At 38.7% G+C, this 12,785-nt stretch overlaps 1 protein-coding gene across 2 annotated transcripts; it reads left to right on the top strand.

Moving 5' to 3' along the window:
* The first annotated feature begins 478 nt into the window (after window positions 1-478).
* On the top strand, window positions 479-11,637 carry LOC140152558 (cyclic AMP-dependent transcription factor ATF-3-like). 2 transcript variants are annotated; one of them, XM_072174945.1, is made up of 5 exons: window positions 480-732; window positions 2,134-2,205; window positions 2,385-2,781; window positions 3,707-3,814; window positions 9,611-11,636. In XM_072174945.1, the coding sequence occupies exons 3-5, from the start codon at window positions 2,467-2,469 to the stop codon at window positions 9,749-9,751; spliced, it is 564 nt and encodes a 187-aa protein (XP_072031046.1). In that variant the 5' UTR covers window positions 480-732; window positions 2,134-2,205; window positions 2,385-2,466; the 3' UTR covers window positions 9,752-11,636. The 2 variants fall into 2 exon arrangements, with proteins under 2 accessions (XP_072031047.1, XP_072031046.1); XM_072174946.1 differs by lacking the exon at window positions 2,134-2,205 and having other exon boundaries at window positions 479-732; window positions 9,611-11,637.
* The last annotated feature ends 1,148 nt before the right edge of the window (window positions 11,638-12,785 follow it).

Here is a 12,785-nt window from a genome sequence, read left to right as displayed (position 1 = left end):
ATGATGAGATGTGTTAGGCCTAAATACCCCCAGTCAAATGTTACTGCGATCAAGTTCAGTCACATTTGAGAGGCACGCTACTTCGTGATCCACAGCCTTATCCCCTAGATTAGAGAAATTGACATTTTTATGCCCCAACTGCAAGGAATGCGCACATAGCGCGTGAATTTAACAAGCTCTGTTTTATATGGACGAGCTTTCTTGTAGTTTCGTCAGCCTCGTACGCCACGTCCTGAACCGCCTTTTTCTCACAGCAGTATTATTTACGCCCCCATGGAATGGATTTTGCCAGCGGATTATGGCAATTGCACGTACATTCAAAAAGGAGGGCTATACTCTTAGGCTATAACTATGACCAGCATAAATTAGAAAATGATGTCATCTGAGAAGTTACTATTTCAACCTTGGACTTTGCCCGCTCCCAGTGAATAAATAATAACATTATTGTAAAATAGTATAATTCAAGTCAATTGATTATCATACTTTTATGATTCACAATGATAGCGAAATAACTAAAAACATGCAGCAGTTATACAAAAATGATCAGCGCTTCAATTTTGCACTATCATCATAAACTCGTCGACGTATTTTATGCGTATGTGTATTGCACTGTGTGATGCAATTTTGTAAAATGAATATGCCTACGTCATAGTTAAAACAGCTCATAAGTTGTGTGACTTTGAAAAGGTAAACACCGTTTACATACTCGCAGGCTGTATCTCCATATTACAGGTAAGCAAACGTTATTATTAACTTATAATTATAGCATTTTTTAGGAATTATAACATTATAATTAGTTTTGCATGTACAAGCTTAGGCCTAATTTGTTTTCCCTATTAAAATCGGGGGTAGACCTACCATATTATTTTCCAGGGTCGTGACTCGTATAGGCCTGTAGAGAGTCAAAGACCCTGGAAAAGGTATGGGGTTTTTTCAGGGTGGGCACATATTAGAGGTGGTGCAATATTAAATTGTGTGTACATCAGAGTTATAGTAGTGAATGGGAGGGGAAAGCTGAAACAGGGGGGGGGGGGTATAGATTTTTTCCAGGCCAAAAGGGGATTTTTTTTTTGGCAGGTAAAAAAGGGGGGGGGCAATAGCGACTTTTGTCGCATATTTAGGCTATGTGAGCACCGTTTATTACGCCCTAAAAAGGTGTAGAAACATGTTATATAAAACGTTCAAATATCCCAATGCAACATTTTCTGCTCGTTGCGCGAGTCGCATCACACGATATTAGACAATTTCAGTGTTTGAAGTGCGGTTCCTCAAATTCTAGCATGTGTATGCCTAAAAGAGGATCAAAATAATTTCTGGGATGTCGAAAGGGGGATATTTTGGCATGGCGAAAGGGGGCAATTTTTTGTTGTCATGACGAAAGCTGGGGCAAGCGATTTCTGGTAATTGCACTCAAATTTTACAGCCCGAAACATACGGGTCTACTTATGTAGGCCTAGGTCATAGACCTAATAATGATTGTGATGTTACAATCGATCCCGAGCATGCATGGGCGTCAATCCGGGGGCGGACAAGGGGGACGTGTCTCTCACATTTCGGCAAAATGATGACCCATCATTTGTTGTTCTTTTCAGCCACTTTCCAATTTAGGTCAAATGCCCCCCCACACACACACACACATTTCAGGCCGATAAAGCGATATAGCCTCATCCGGTATATACCACCAATACTGTTCTATGGTCACTGTGATAGATGTTTTTGCTTTTATTATCAATAAGAATAGATTTAATAGTTGCTGCGCAGTTGGGAAATCCTGGGTAGGGCCTATTATAAGCCGATCGTTAAAAACGTTGTCAGCTAACTCGAGCTCTGCTGTGGTGCCGTCATTCGCAAACGAGGGGGTAATCGAACGGGTAATCTGACACCAGGGGAGAGCAGCGCCAAATTGGGGTCGAAACGAACCCCCCCCCGTCAGTCCTTCAATTAAGCTACATACAGACGGTCTTATCGGGGGGTGCGGGAGAAAGGGTTCCAGTCGTGTGTTCCCGGCTTGCTGCCCCCTCACCCCGCTGTTTAACGCCCCTGGGTGAACACCTCCCTACCCCCACCCACACACCCCACCCACCAAAACCACACACATAAAATATATTTATATATTTGTTTCTTTGTCTACAGATCCGTCCCAGAAATCATTTGGCTTGAAGAGAGAACGGTAAACGGACAAGAACAATCGACTGTCACGAAGAGGTGATCATTGTATGCAAGCAAAATGCGATTCTTCTTCTAAAACAATATGCATACACAAATATATGTGGTCTCTTTAATGACTGAGGATAGTTTTACCAAACATCGGTGGCCTACATCTGACATCTTAGCCCCAGATTAATCACTTTCACTTACACATTGCTTTATTTTTTCCACTTTAGTTCACAGAGTTCCAACAATATCCATTAACAAAAAGGAGCAATTAATTTCACCAATTAATCGTACAATATTCTGAAAGCGATAATGGCACGCAGCAAAATGGTCAAAGCTGACAACTTACCTGCCAGTGTTTTGAAGCAAACGTACGAGGAGAATACCCTAGTAGATGGGAGAGTAACGGAAGACTCTCAACGCTGCTCACATGAAGAAGAAGATTCACATCCAAGATGCAGCATCGACATGATCGATGAACCTTCAACATCTTCTGGAACCAGCACTGATGACTTTGATTTGATCAATAGCGTGAAAGAAGATCTGAAACAAAATATTCACAAAAGACGTCGACAGAAAGGTTTGGGTGATCTTGATCTTGTTTCGGACTTTCAGCGTACTTATCAGGTAGGTCAGGGCTCCACATAGGAAGTGCATGTGTGGCAACTATTCTGAAGTACGAGGCTCTATACTATTTTTTTACATTGACGAGTCAGTGACGACGCGCTCATTGACGTCACTGACTCACCAAGGTGAAATATAGTATGAAATGCTGATGTGGAATTGTCATATTCTAGATCTTTTAGATATTATGTACTAAGTATTTTTGTTACCTCTCCCCTTTCAATTGTCTCTCAGCCGCTAGCCGCACATGTGACTTGCGCAATGCCGGAGCGCAACGAGACCGGCATATTGCGCAATAAGCCTGGCAGGGATAACTATCTAAAATGGTTATTTTGCAATAGGTCTAACAGGCAGCCAGAAGAGTCTTAATGTGACAGCAATAGGAAGAACTCTATAATAGATATGATATTTTGCAATAGGTGTAGGCAGGTGTTTTGTGCCATACCATTGATATAATTTCCTAAGACAAGTAAGAACATAAACATGATAAAGCCGGTTCAATCCCCTGGCTGCACTTTGCGGTGCTACAACCACCGGGGTCATAGATGTAGATGTCTCCGGGAGTTTTAGTCTTTCATTGAGCCTGATGATATACCGTAGAACCCCGTCTACAGGCATAATATAGTGTTTTTTTTATAAAAGCTTAATTAATTCGAAGCAAGCGTTAATATACCAATACAATAGATCGGTCTTAAAATAATACTTGTTTGTATATGCTTGGATCCGTAATTAATTTGCTCTAACTCCATAATGGCGACTGGATTAATGTAGATTTCATCAGAAGCACACTATATGCTTGTAGACGGGGTTTTACGGTATATGTCTATTTCAGTATCTCGTATTCGTATAACTTCCTTCCAGAGGACTTCCTTCAAAACTTCTTATAAGTAATACATAATAATGTGTACCCTCAACTTTTTTGTTGAAGTTAACTGACACAGAGAAAAGAAAGCGTCGTGATAGAAGAGAGCGGAACCGCATCGCAGCCGTTAAATGCAGGGAGAAGAAAAGGCACATCACGAACGGACTTCTACAGGTACGTAGGACTTAATGCAGTCTCCGCTGACAAAATAAACTGGCACACTACCAGATCCGGATTCCCATACACTGCTGCCCATCTATTCGCCACTTGCACGGTTCCACCATTATGCACTATGTGCGGGGGAGAGCCTCGAACTGGCAGCATACATGAATGGAATTGAACCAGTCATATAACATTCTGTGTAAGGTTACGTAATTCTTCCTTTCATGTATGCTGCCAGTTGGAGGCTCTCCTCGCTTGTAGTGCATAATGGCGGAACCGTGCAAGTGGCGAATATACATCTACTTCATTAGGGAGTGTTCAGAAATACTTTGGTGGGGGGGCTGGTAAAAAGGGAGGGGGGGCCAAAAAAGTTTTGGACATTAAAAGAGGGGGGACCAAAAAGTTTTAGGTGGTAGGAAAGGGGTGGGCCAAAAAAGTTTTCCTCTTCAAAACCCAAAATTTTCACGCGCTACGCGCGCATTGAGACCATCTATATCACTTTTAACATGGGAAAGTTTTGGTTTTCCATGCTTTTGTTTGAAAAAATGATGGCACTTAGTGTACAACTATCTATAAATTAATATAACATTAAAGATGGTCAGCAACATGCAACATCTGGGTTGGTCTAAGAAATACTGGCACTTTTTATCATAGAATTTTATATCTCTTCAAAGTAGGCTGTACAAAAAATATATGATTATGTACCAATCTGATCAAAATACAACTAAATCAAGAAAATAATGCAAATAAATTGGATTTCTTTGCACGTAAACTGCACACTTCAGTTTACTATTTCTCATTGCAAAATTATTTTGTACAGATAGGCCCACGGGTAGATTTACCATAGGGCAGAGTAAGGTTCTTCCTTTACATGTACATTTGCGTGCCAAATTAATCTCATATTTAACCATTTTAGTTCCAATTTGAACAATATTTGACCATTCAAGCTTCAGTATGGCTAATTTTTTTGCATGGTTCGCGCGCATTTGTACTATCAATATCATAATAGCCACGGATCCAAATTATGCCGATGTGCCTATGAACCTCCAAATAAATCCTCTATTTTATTTATCCCTGTAAAATCAGATAAACGCCCTGATTTGGGACAAATCTAAATTAAGTATAAAATGAAAATTTCCTTGTGCTTGTATTTCATGCGCAATTGTCCCAACGGGAATGTTTCAATGACATGTGACCCAGATACCACACCACTGGAAACAACACTATTAAGTATGTTTGTTATATGATAATGGGGGGGGGGGTCAAAAAAGTTTTGTCTGTCAAAAGAGGGGGGGCAAAAAAGTTTAGCGGTCCATCGAGGGGGGTCAAAAAAGTTTTCGAGGGAAAAATTTGAGGAAGACCAGCCCCCCCTACCAAAGTATTAATGAACACTCCCTTAGCTTTTATTCCCGGGGGGGGGCACTCACATTTCCCAGCTATACGGGTATGTGCCGCGGCGACGACCCCCTTTTTCAGAGCCACTGGCCGTTCCTTAGACCCTCTGAATTCATTGTTTGCCCGCTCTGAAGCCCCAAAATTTTTCTAGCCGTTCCATAGACCCTCAGATCATCGATTTCCGCTCTCATCGGCATCTTGAGAGACGTGTTTTCTGTCCTACTATTTCAAGCCCAAAAGCAAACCCAAAAGCTACTTTTGCGAGCCCAAAAACTTCAAAGGAAATTTTCCATTAATTTCTTCCCCATTGAAACACATTGTAAGGAATAAGGTGAACTTTGGGTGGGATTTTGGGCTCCTTTAGTAGTGGCAACACTGGTTGACTGATAATAAATAAACATTGCAGCAATGCCGATCGCGAGAGTCCAGCTGGTGAACATTTAGCTAGAAATAAATGATTTTGAGATCTCTTTTTGGAATAAAATTGCCAAATATGAGGAAAAGTACCCTAATAATTATGTACACATCCTTGCAGCTCTCCATAAACAATGAATTAAAAGGTAATTTACGATCTACTGGTCTAGTAGAATCGGGAGTGGAATGGCTGTCAAATTCTGCACACTTCACTCAATCATCTCATGGTAAAGCATGACAGTTCAATGTAGTCTAAATGTTTTTCTATTCGGCACTGAAAAAAATAATTCTTGTGGGTTTGTTTTTATGGTGGGCTTTTGTAATGCTGCTAATAGCATAGATTGTAGGTCTACAGGGTCTAGTAATTTTGATTTGAATGCTGTTTTGCTTTGTTGAGGTTTCCATCGTAATGGGCCAAACCAGACCTACCGTAAACGTTCGCCTAATGGCGCTCTGGATTTTATAGAAATGAGAGAGCGCCCTCCCTGTAAAAGCCCAGTATCATCACTGAAAATTAAGGGCGCGTGTAGTTAAAGTGTGTAACCTATCGACACATTCAATTATGACCAAGGTCAAACAACGATATTCATGAAAATGCGGTAATCATTCACCTATTACGTAGTGGCCCAGTTAGCAGAGTATCAGACGAGGATAGAGGGAACTTTAGATCGTCTCCCAAGAAATTTCTGACAGATCTGCTTTAGAATGTCTGTCAATGTTTTTTTTTCTGATTTGGGGGAAATGGTATCTCTTTTTGTTTAAAATCTTGTTTAGGTACTTTTTCTCTATTCTGTAGATTTTGTCTTTATCGTTTTTTGTTTATTTATTTAATTTGTTTGAGTCTTTTTTTTTAACGATTCTTTGTTTCTCTATTGGTTTTATCTCTTTTCATTTCAGTTTGCTTTGTTTCTCTTGTATTTAACAATTAATATGGAGAGTAACTACTATGGTGTAATGGGTTCTCCCCTGAAATTATATGAAAGCAATATTAATTATTATTATTATTATTGTTAAGTTCGACGGTTTTTATTAAATAGTATAAAACCCATAAAACCCTCACATATCAAATTCGTACCGACTTCTCTATACATGTTTGCACCCAGATTCTTTTGTCGCGAGCGACAAGTCTTTGAATTCGCTCGAGTGTCTTTGACTATGCTTCAGTGGTAATGAAACGATTCAAAAGATAACCTCTGCCCTAGTAATCTCAAGCTTTTGTCTAAAATTGCTCCCAGGATGTTTCATTATAGTTCAGTCTTCGGTTAGGTATAAAGCGATTATCATTATATGGACTATATCACGCATTAAGTTCTGAACCTGGATCATAATGATCGCCATACAAAAATTGCTTGACTCCGATACCACGGAGTTAACGCAACCACTTCGTGGTCTGATGGATATGCTCTGTTGTCTGGTCTACTAGCGTTCCACTGTACTAGGGTTCAATCCTTTTAATAAAATGAAGAAAAAAAACCCGGCTGAGCTATTATAATGAATAAATCAAAAAAGTAAATAATACACTTTGTATAGTTACACAATATGAAACATTGAGGATTATAATTTGCAAAGGATTTATCTTGGTCATTTAACTTTTACGTGTAAGGCGATTACCATTATATGGACCGCGCATTGATAGGTACCAGGTGTAGCAAATTTGGTCCCACCGCGGTTTTCATTGCCGTTTGGAATCATGTTTCGTAGTGACTATTTATCTAAAAATAATAATTTAAAAAAATAATAAAAACGAATCATAATATTCATTCCAAAAATGGGAACATAAATATGTATTCACACTTCTTCACATAAAATAGGGTCAGTAATCAAGATTTGAACCAGTACCCTGTATCATTCAAGGCGCACGCTCTGCCGACTGAGCTAACGGGGCAGACAAAAAAACAGCGTAATTTTGAACAGAAGAATATTCACACACTATGAAAAAAATTACAATGGCAGATGTACCAAAATGAGTTAGGTATGAATCGATCTGCAAATTAAGAACAATAAATTTTTGAGAAAGAATACCTGACCCACATCCCCCACACACAAAAACCAAAAAAAAACAAAAAAAACAAAACAAAAACATTTACTACTCTAGTAATTATTAACCTAGAGCGTTTTTATAGTGAGCCAGATTATACGTTATTCAGCGATTAGCGTATAAGCACTGCAAAATCAATAGCGGTTATCCGTGTTCTATAATCTGCATATCCTATCAGCGACTGCTATACCTTGTTTAGGACTTTCAAAAGAAATACCTGCATGTGCAATCATCACGGTTTCAAAATAGCCCGCCAAAGTCATGCAGGTAACTCCGAGGTCGTGCATTGAATTGGTTTGAATGAGGTATACTACAGGAACCAGCACCTTTTGTTAGAAGTCACACATAGGCAAAGTGGATAACCTCTATTGTTATTGCAGTATAATCTTTCCGCATACAGCAACTATAATCACGCTCCAAGTAACCTAACTGTTTGATCACGTCACGAAAGTTTCTGAATCATTATCGTGCAGACTCTAACCACACGTATCCTTAATGCTGTTGGGATTTTGCAAGGATGGCGCTCTCTCATTTCTATAAAATCCAGAGCGCCATTAGGCGAACGTTTACGGTATTTTGCATTAATGATTTTCCTGATTAATAATTTAATGCACAATTCAAAGTGAAATCGATTCCTTCAAAAATCTGTGGCAAAAACGCAACAAAATTGAACCCTGGTTTGGCCTGCGGGTTTAGTTTCCGAGATTTTTCAGATTTTGGCGGCCGATCAGTTCCCAAGACCCCCTTTTGGCCAGTCAATCAGTTCCCAAGACCCCCCTTTTGACCGGCCAATCAGTTCCCTAGACCCTCCTTTTTGGCTGGCCGATCAGTTCCTTAGACCTCAAGTTCGAAACTGGCGGTGGCACACCCCTACCAAAAAAAAATTCTAGTGCCCCCCCCGGGCTTTTATTGTCACCCATCTGAATCACGTGCACAGTACACACTTAATTTTAGCTGTATTGGTACTGCACAGATACTGAAAGTACCTGGGCAGCACCACAGCAGGAATCATCATTAGGAATCTGGTAGAGTTTTTTTAATCATGCCGGTGCTTTGTCAAAATACCACCAAATTGACGGCCGAGGGAGGTACTCAGTGTGATCTTCGGATATGGATGTGATGCCACAAATGGGTCGCTGTCCCCTCTCACTGCATAATCTGTTATCCGACACGTTGGACATTTCTCTTAGTCACAAACTACGACAATTACATTTTAATATAGTCGAGTCTTCTCGTTCTTATTAGACCCTGCGGGGCAAGATTTTGTTGTTGCAAATTATGCTATATGAAAAATTAGGATCAAGGGTTAGAGGTTAGGGTTAGGTGTTAGGTTTAGAGGTCGTTTGTCTTAAATGCCACATTTACCAACATAATCTAAATATCCATCTATCTATGTTCCATAGCTTGGAGGCCGTGGGGCGACATACTGATCATGCTGATATGGCTCTTGAAACACGAGATCTCCAAAGCTCTGTCTTCAGTCGTTCTGATGAGCTGATCGAAAGTCTAGGCCAGTCCCAGCCTTGTTCAAAGCCTTCTCCCTGCAGGTGAGGGCCACAGATTACGGCTATTAATGACCGTGCGTATGCTGAAAATCGAACTTAGAGTACGCGAGCCCAAAAATAGTTCAAGCAGGGAGAATCTTAGAAGGCCTTGAACAAGGCTAGGCCAGTCCAGTCTTATTATGTTATGATTACAGGTCTTCCTCTCTTTCTACTGCCGTCTGTGCCTCCCTGCAGCATGGTTAACATAAGGGTTTACTCCCCGCGTTTAACATAGGGCAGGGAGTAAAATTTGCAAAATTCTGGATATTAACGCTCACCGGACCGGACCGGTGAATGTGAAAGTATATTCCGACCCAGTTTCGGTCTAGTTCGGGCCGGGGAAATTCGGGGTGTCTCAGTCTGTTTTTCTTTTTATTTATTTATTTATTTATTTATTTATTTATTTAATTTCCCCAGGATTCTGAACAATTGGAGAAGAAGAATCGTGATTTGAAAGAACAAGCAGAACAACTGCGCTTGGAAAAGGACTATTTGAAGCAACTGTTGCGAGAACATTTGGCTGTGTGCCCTAAAAAGGGATTAAGTGGTTGCAGATGATGTATCGTAACCAGATTGCGATTATTTTGTAAACTGAAAACGTCGTCAGGAATGCACATTGCGTGCGCACATAATCCCTGCACGTATACAGTATGTCCTGTGGTTTTGATTTATTATATTACGGCTCTGTCTTGTGAAATGCTGATATATTAATGGAACGCAAAAATGCTTTCAGATGCACATTTCACACCAAAAAGAAGTTGGTAGTGTTTAAATCAAACTAATGAACCAAACACCAAGTCAGTTAAAGGACTGAACATAGTGCTGAACGTAAGGCCTAATGCGTATAATGCCGTGGTGTAGGCCCTAGACAAAAACTGTAGCAATGTTGTACCGTTTTGACGCAACTGTGACGACCCGGGTGACGACATCCAATGTAGTCTGTTGTTCAGAACAAATTGAAGTCATGTAACATCACTCTATTACTCCTTTGTCCTGAACCCGGGTCCTGGTTAATGAGATCGTTTGTGTAGCGTACAGGGTCAAACATACTCCGAGTATTTGACGTAGAATATTCGATGTAACATATCTTCGCGTTATTTTATCTAAGTTCCCATCTATTTTCAGTAAGCCTAATGTTTAACTGCTACGGTAACGAATGTTTGATGACGTAAAATCGATAATATGTTATCATGCGACATTGGTGGAAATAAATAAAAACATATATTAAATAACGAAGACATGTAACATCGAATATTATATACATCCACTAAAAAGTATGAAGCGGCCTTAAGGTACGGAAAAGGATTTGTTAGTATACCAAAATGTATGCAATAGTATTAGTGAGGGCGCAACCTCGAGCCTGGACCCAGGGAACTACTGCGCCCTCGCAGAATCTATTGCGATTGGAAATACTCGGCAAATATGAATAATTCAGAGTCTGAACAAGGGCCTATTTTGTAAATGAAAAATGTAGGATATGTCGGTGTTTTACTTGAACTTATTTTGTATGATATTATGTACTTATTATCACTAATATTTATTTTACTATCGCTTTATTTAAAGCATATCTATAAGTTCTATAACTTTTTAATAATTACCATGATTACGTTCTCACGCTAACTTTCACCGATGAAAGCCTAAGTCAGTGGCTCCGGAACCAGGGGAGCTCAAGGGACGGCTCCAATAATTTTGGTGGCTATGGGAAAAGTACCATAGGTCCACAATAAATTGGGCCAGGTGCCACCCCGCCCCCAATATTTAAAATCTTCCGGAACCTCTGTAAATTTAATTTTAAGTACTATTTGTGGGATAGGCTTTTACAACGGGAATTCATAACAATTAGTGGGTTTTTAGCGGGTTCGCCGTCGGACAAGTTTAGAACTGAGCGGGTTCGCCGTCGGACAAGTTTAGAACTGAACAGTTCTAAACTTGTCCGACGGCGAACCCGCTAAAAAACCACTAATTTTTAAGTACTATATTGGGTATTATAGCCTACTACCGTATATATCGAGGGTTCAGAACCAAAAAGCCTTAACTCACTTTTTGGCCATTTCTAGATGTTGGTACCAAAATAATCACCAGCACCCACAGAATCTTCCAATCATAAAACTTTAAACCAATCAAACTTCATATTACAGATATAGCACACTTCTACTTAGCCACGTCACAATAAAGCAAATTGCAGTTAGCCAGCAAAAACAAAACTTTTCGACATCATTCGCAAAAGGTTATAAAAGGTTGTGAGAAACGTTTAAATGTCGGGTTATATAAAGGGTATATTAAGAGTATAAAACGTTTTCATAACCTTAAAAAACATTTTTTTGATCATCTACTGCTCAGCAAACAAAAATGTTTTACAGAAAACGTTTAAATGTCGGGTTATATAAAGGGTATAAAAACGTTTTAATAACATTCCAAAAACATTCTTGAAAACTTGATACAAAACATTCTAAACAGAATGTTATTTTGGGGAATTGAAAAAATATTTTGCGAAAAATGTTTGCCCAAAATATTTTCAATAACGTTTTAAAAACGTTTTCATGACCTTTATATAACCCGACATTTAAATGTTATTAAAAGGTTTTGAAAAAACATTTTAAAAACATTTCTGTGTTTGCTGGGTTCAAATATTTTAACAAAATGTTATTTAAGTATTGACACAATATTTGGCAAAAATGTTTGCAAAAATAGTTTACAATAACATTTTTTGAAAACATTTTAAGATGTTGTTGTAGTGTGTTTTCATACAAAACGTTTTAAAACGTTATCATGACCTTTATATAACCCGACATTTTAATGTTATTAAAACGTTTTTACCTAAACCAAAAGCCAAAATATAACTTGTTTAAAACGTTTTTAAAACGTTTTTGTGTTTGCTGGGTAGCAATCAGCTCTAACTCAATTTGGTCAAACACTGGCTTCTCAGTTCTCAGTAATAAAAGTATTATATTATAAAGAGATTTATAATAATACATTCCATCCACCATTGACAACATTGAAAGTTAGAAGCCGTATCTCAGAGATTATAGATTTCAGTTAGCGCCAGTAAAACGTATAACTCATTACTTAAAGAAATACTAAAGAATATCTTAAATTCCACTTTTCTTAATCATAATAAATTGACATTTGTTATAATGAATAGGATACAACTTCCGGTTATAGGACCAAATTTGAGTTAAATCAGACACTATACACTGTTAGTTGTAAATAGGTTTAGTTGGCAATAATATTAAAAAACTTATTTTTCGTTCAATGGTATTCCTTGAGTTAAGGCTTTCTCGCTCTCAACCCTCGCTAATTATAATATACGTACTAAGAAGTTCTCTGATTGTTACGGGTTCGAATCACGATCTGCTGTTTGTAGCGTTGGTGAGACCTTTAATTTATTATTCTGGGCCCATACTATCTGTATGTATAAAAAGTAAAATAGAGTTCGAAAGCGGCAAACTTCGATCGTTATATTCACACAGTTATTTGTAAATTAAAATGAAAAAGTTTAACAAACAACCGTAAAAATTCGTTCTTGTCCGAGCAACCGTTAATGTGCACATAATTTATGTTTATTAACGATATTTTACGGTAGTCGTAGTTT

Source organism: Amphiura filiformis, chromosome 5, assembly GCF_039555335.1.
Source record: "Amphiura filiformis chromosome 5, Afil_fr2py, whole genome shotgun sequence".
NCBI classification, from domain to species: Eukaryota; Metazoa; Echinodermata; class Ophiuroidea; order Amphilepidida; family Amphiuridae; genus Amphiura; species Amphiura filiformis.
The sequence above is the reverse complement of the archived record's forward strand: the minus strand, read 5'-3'. Positions and strand labels throughout refer to the sequence as shown.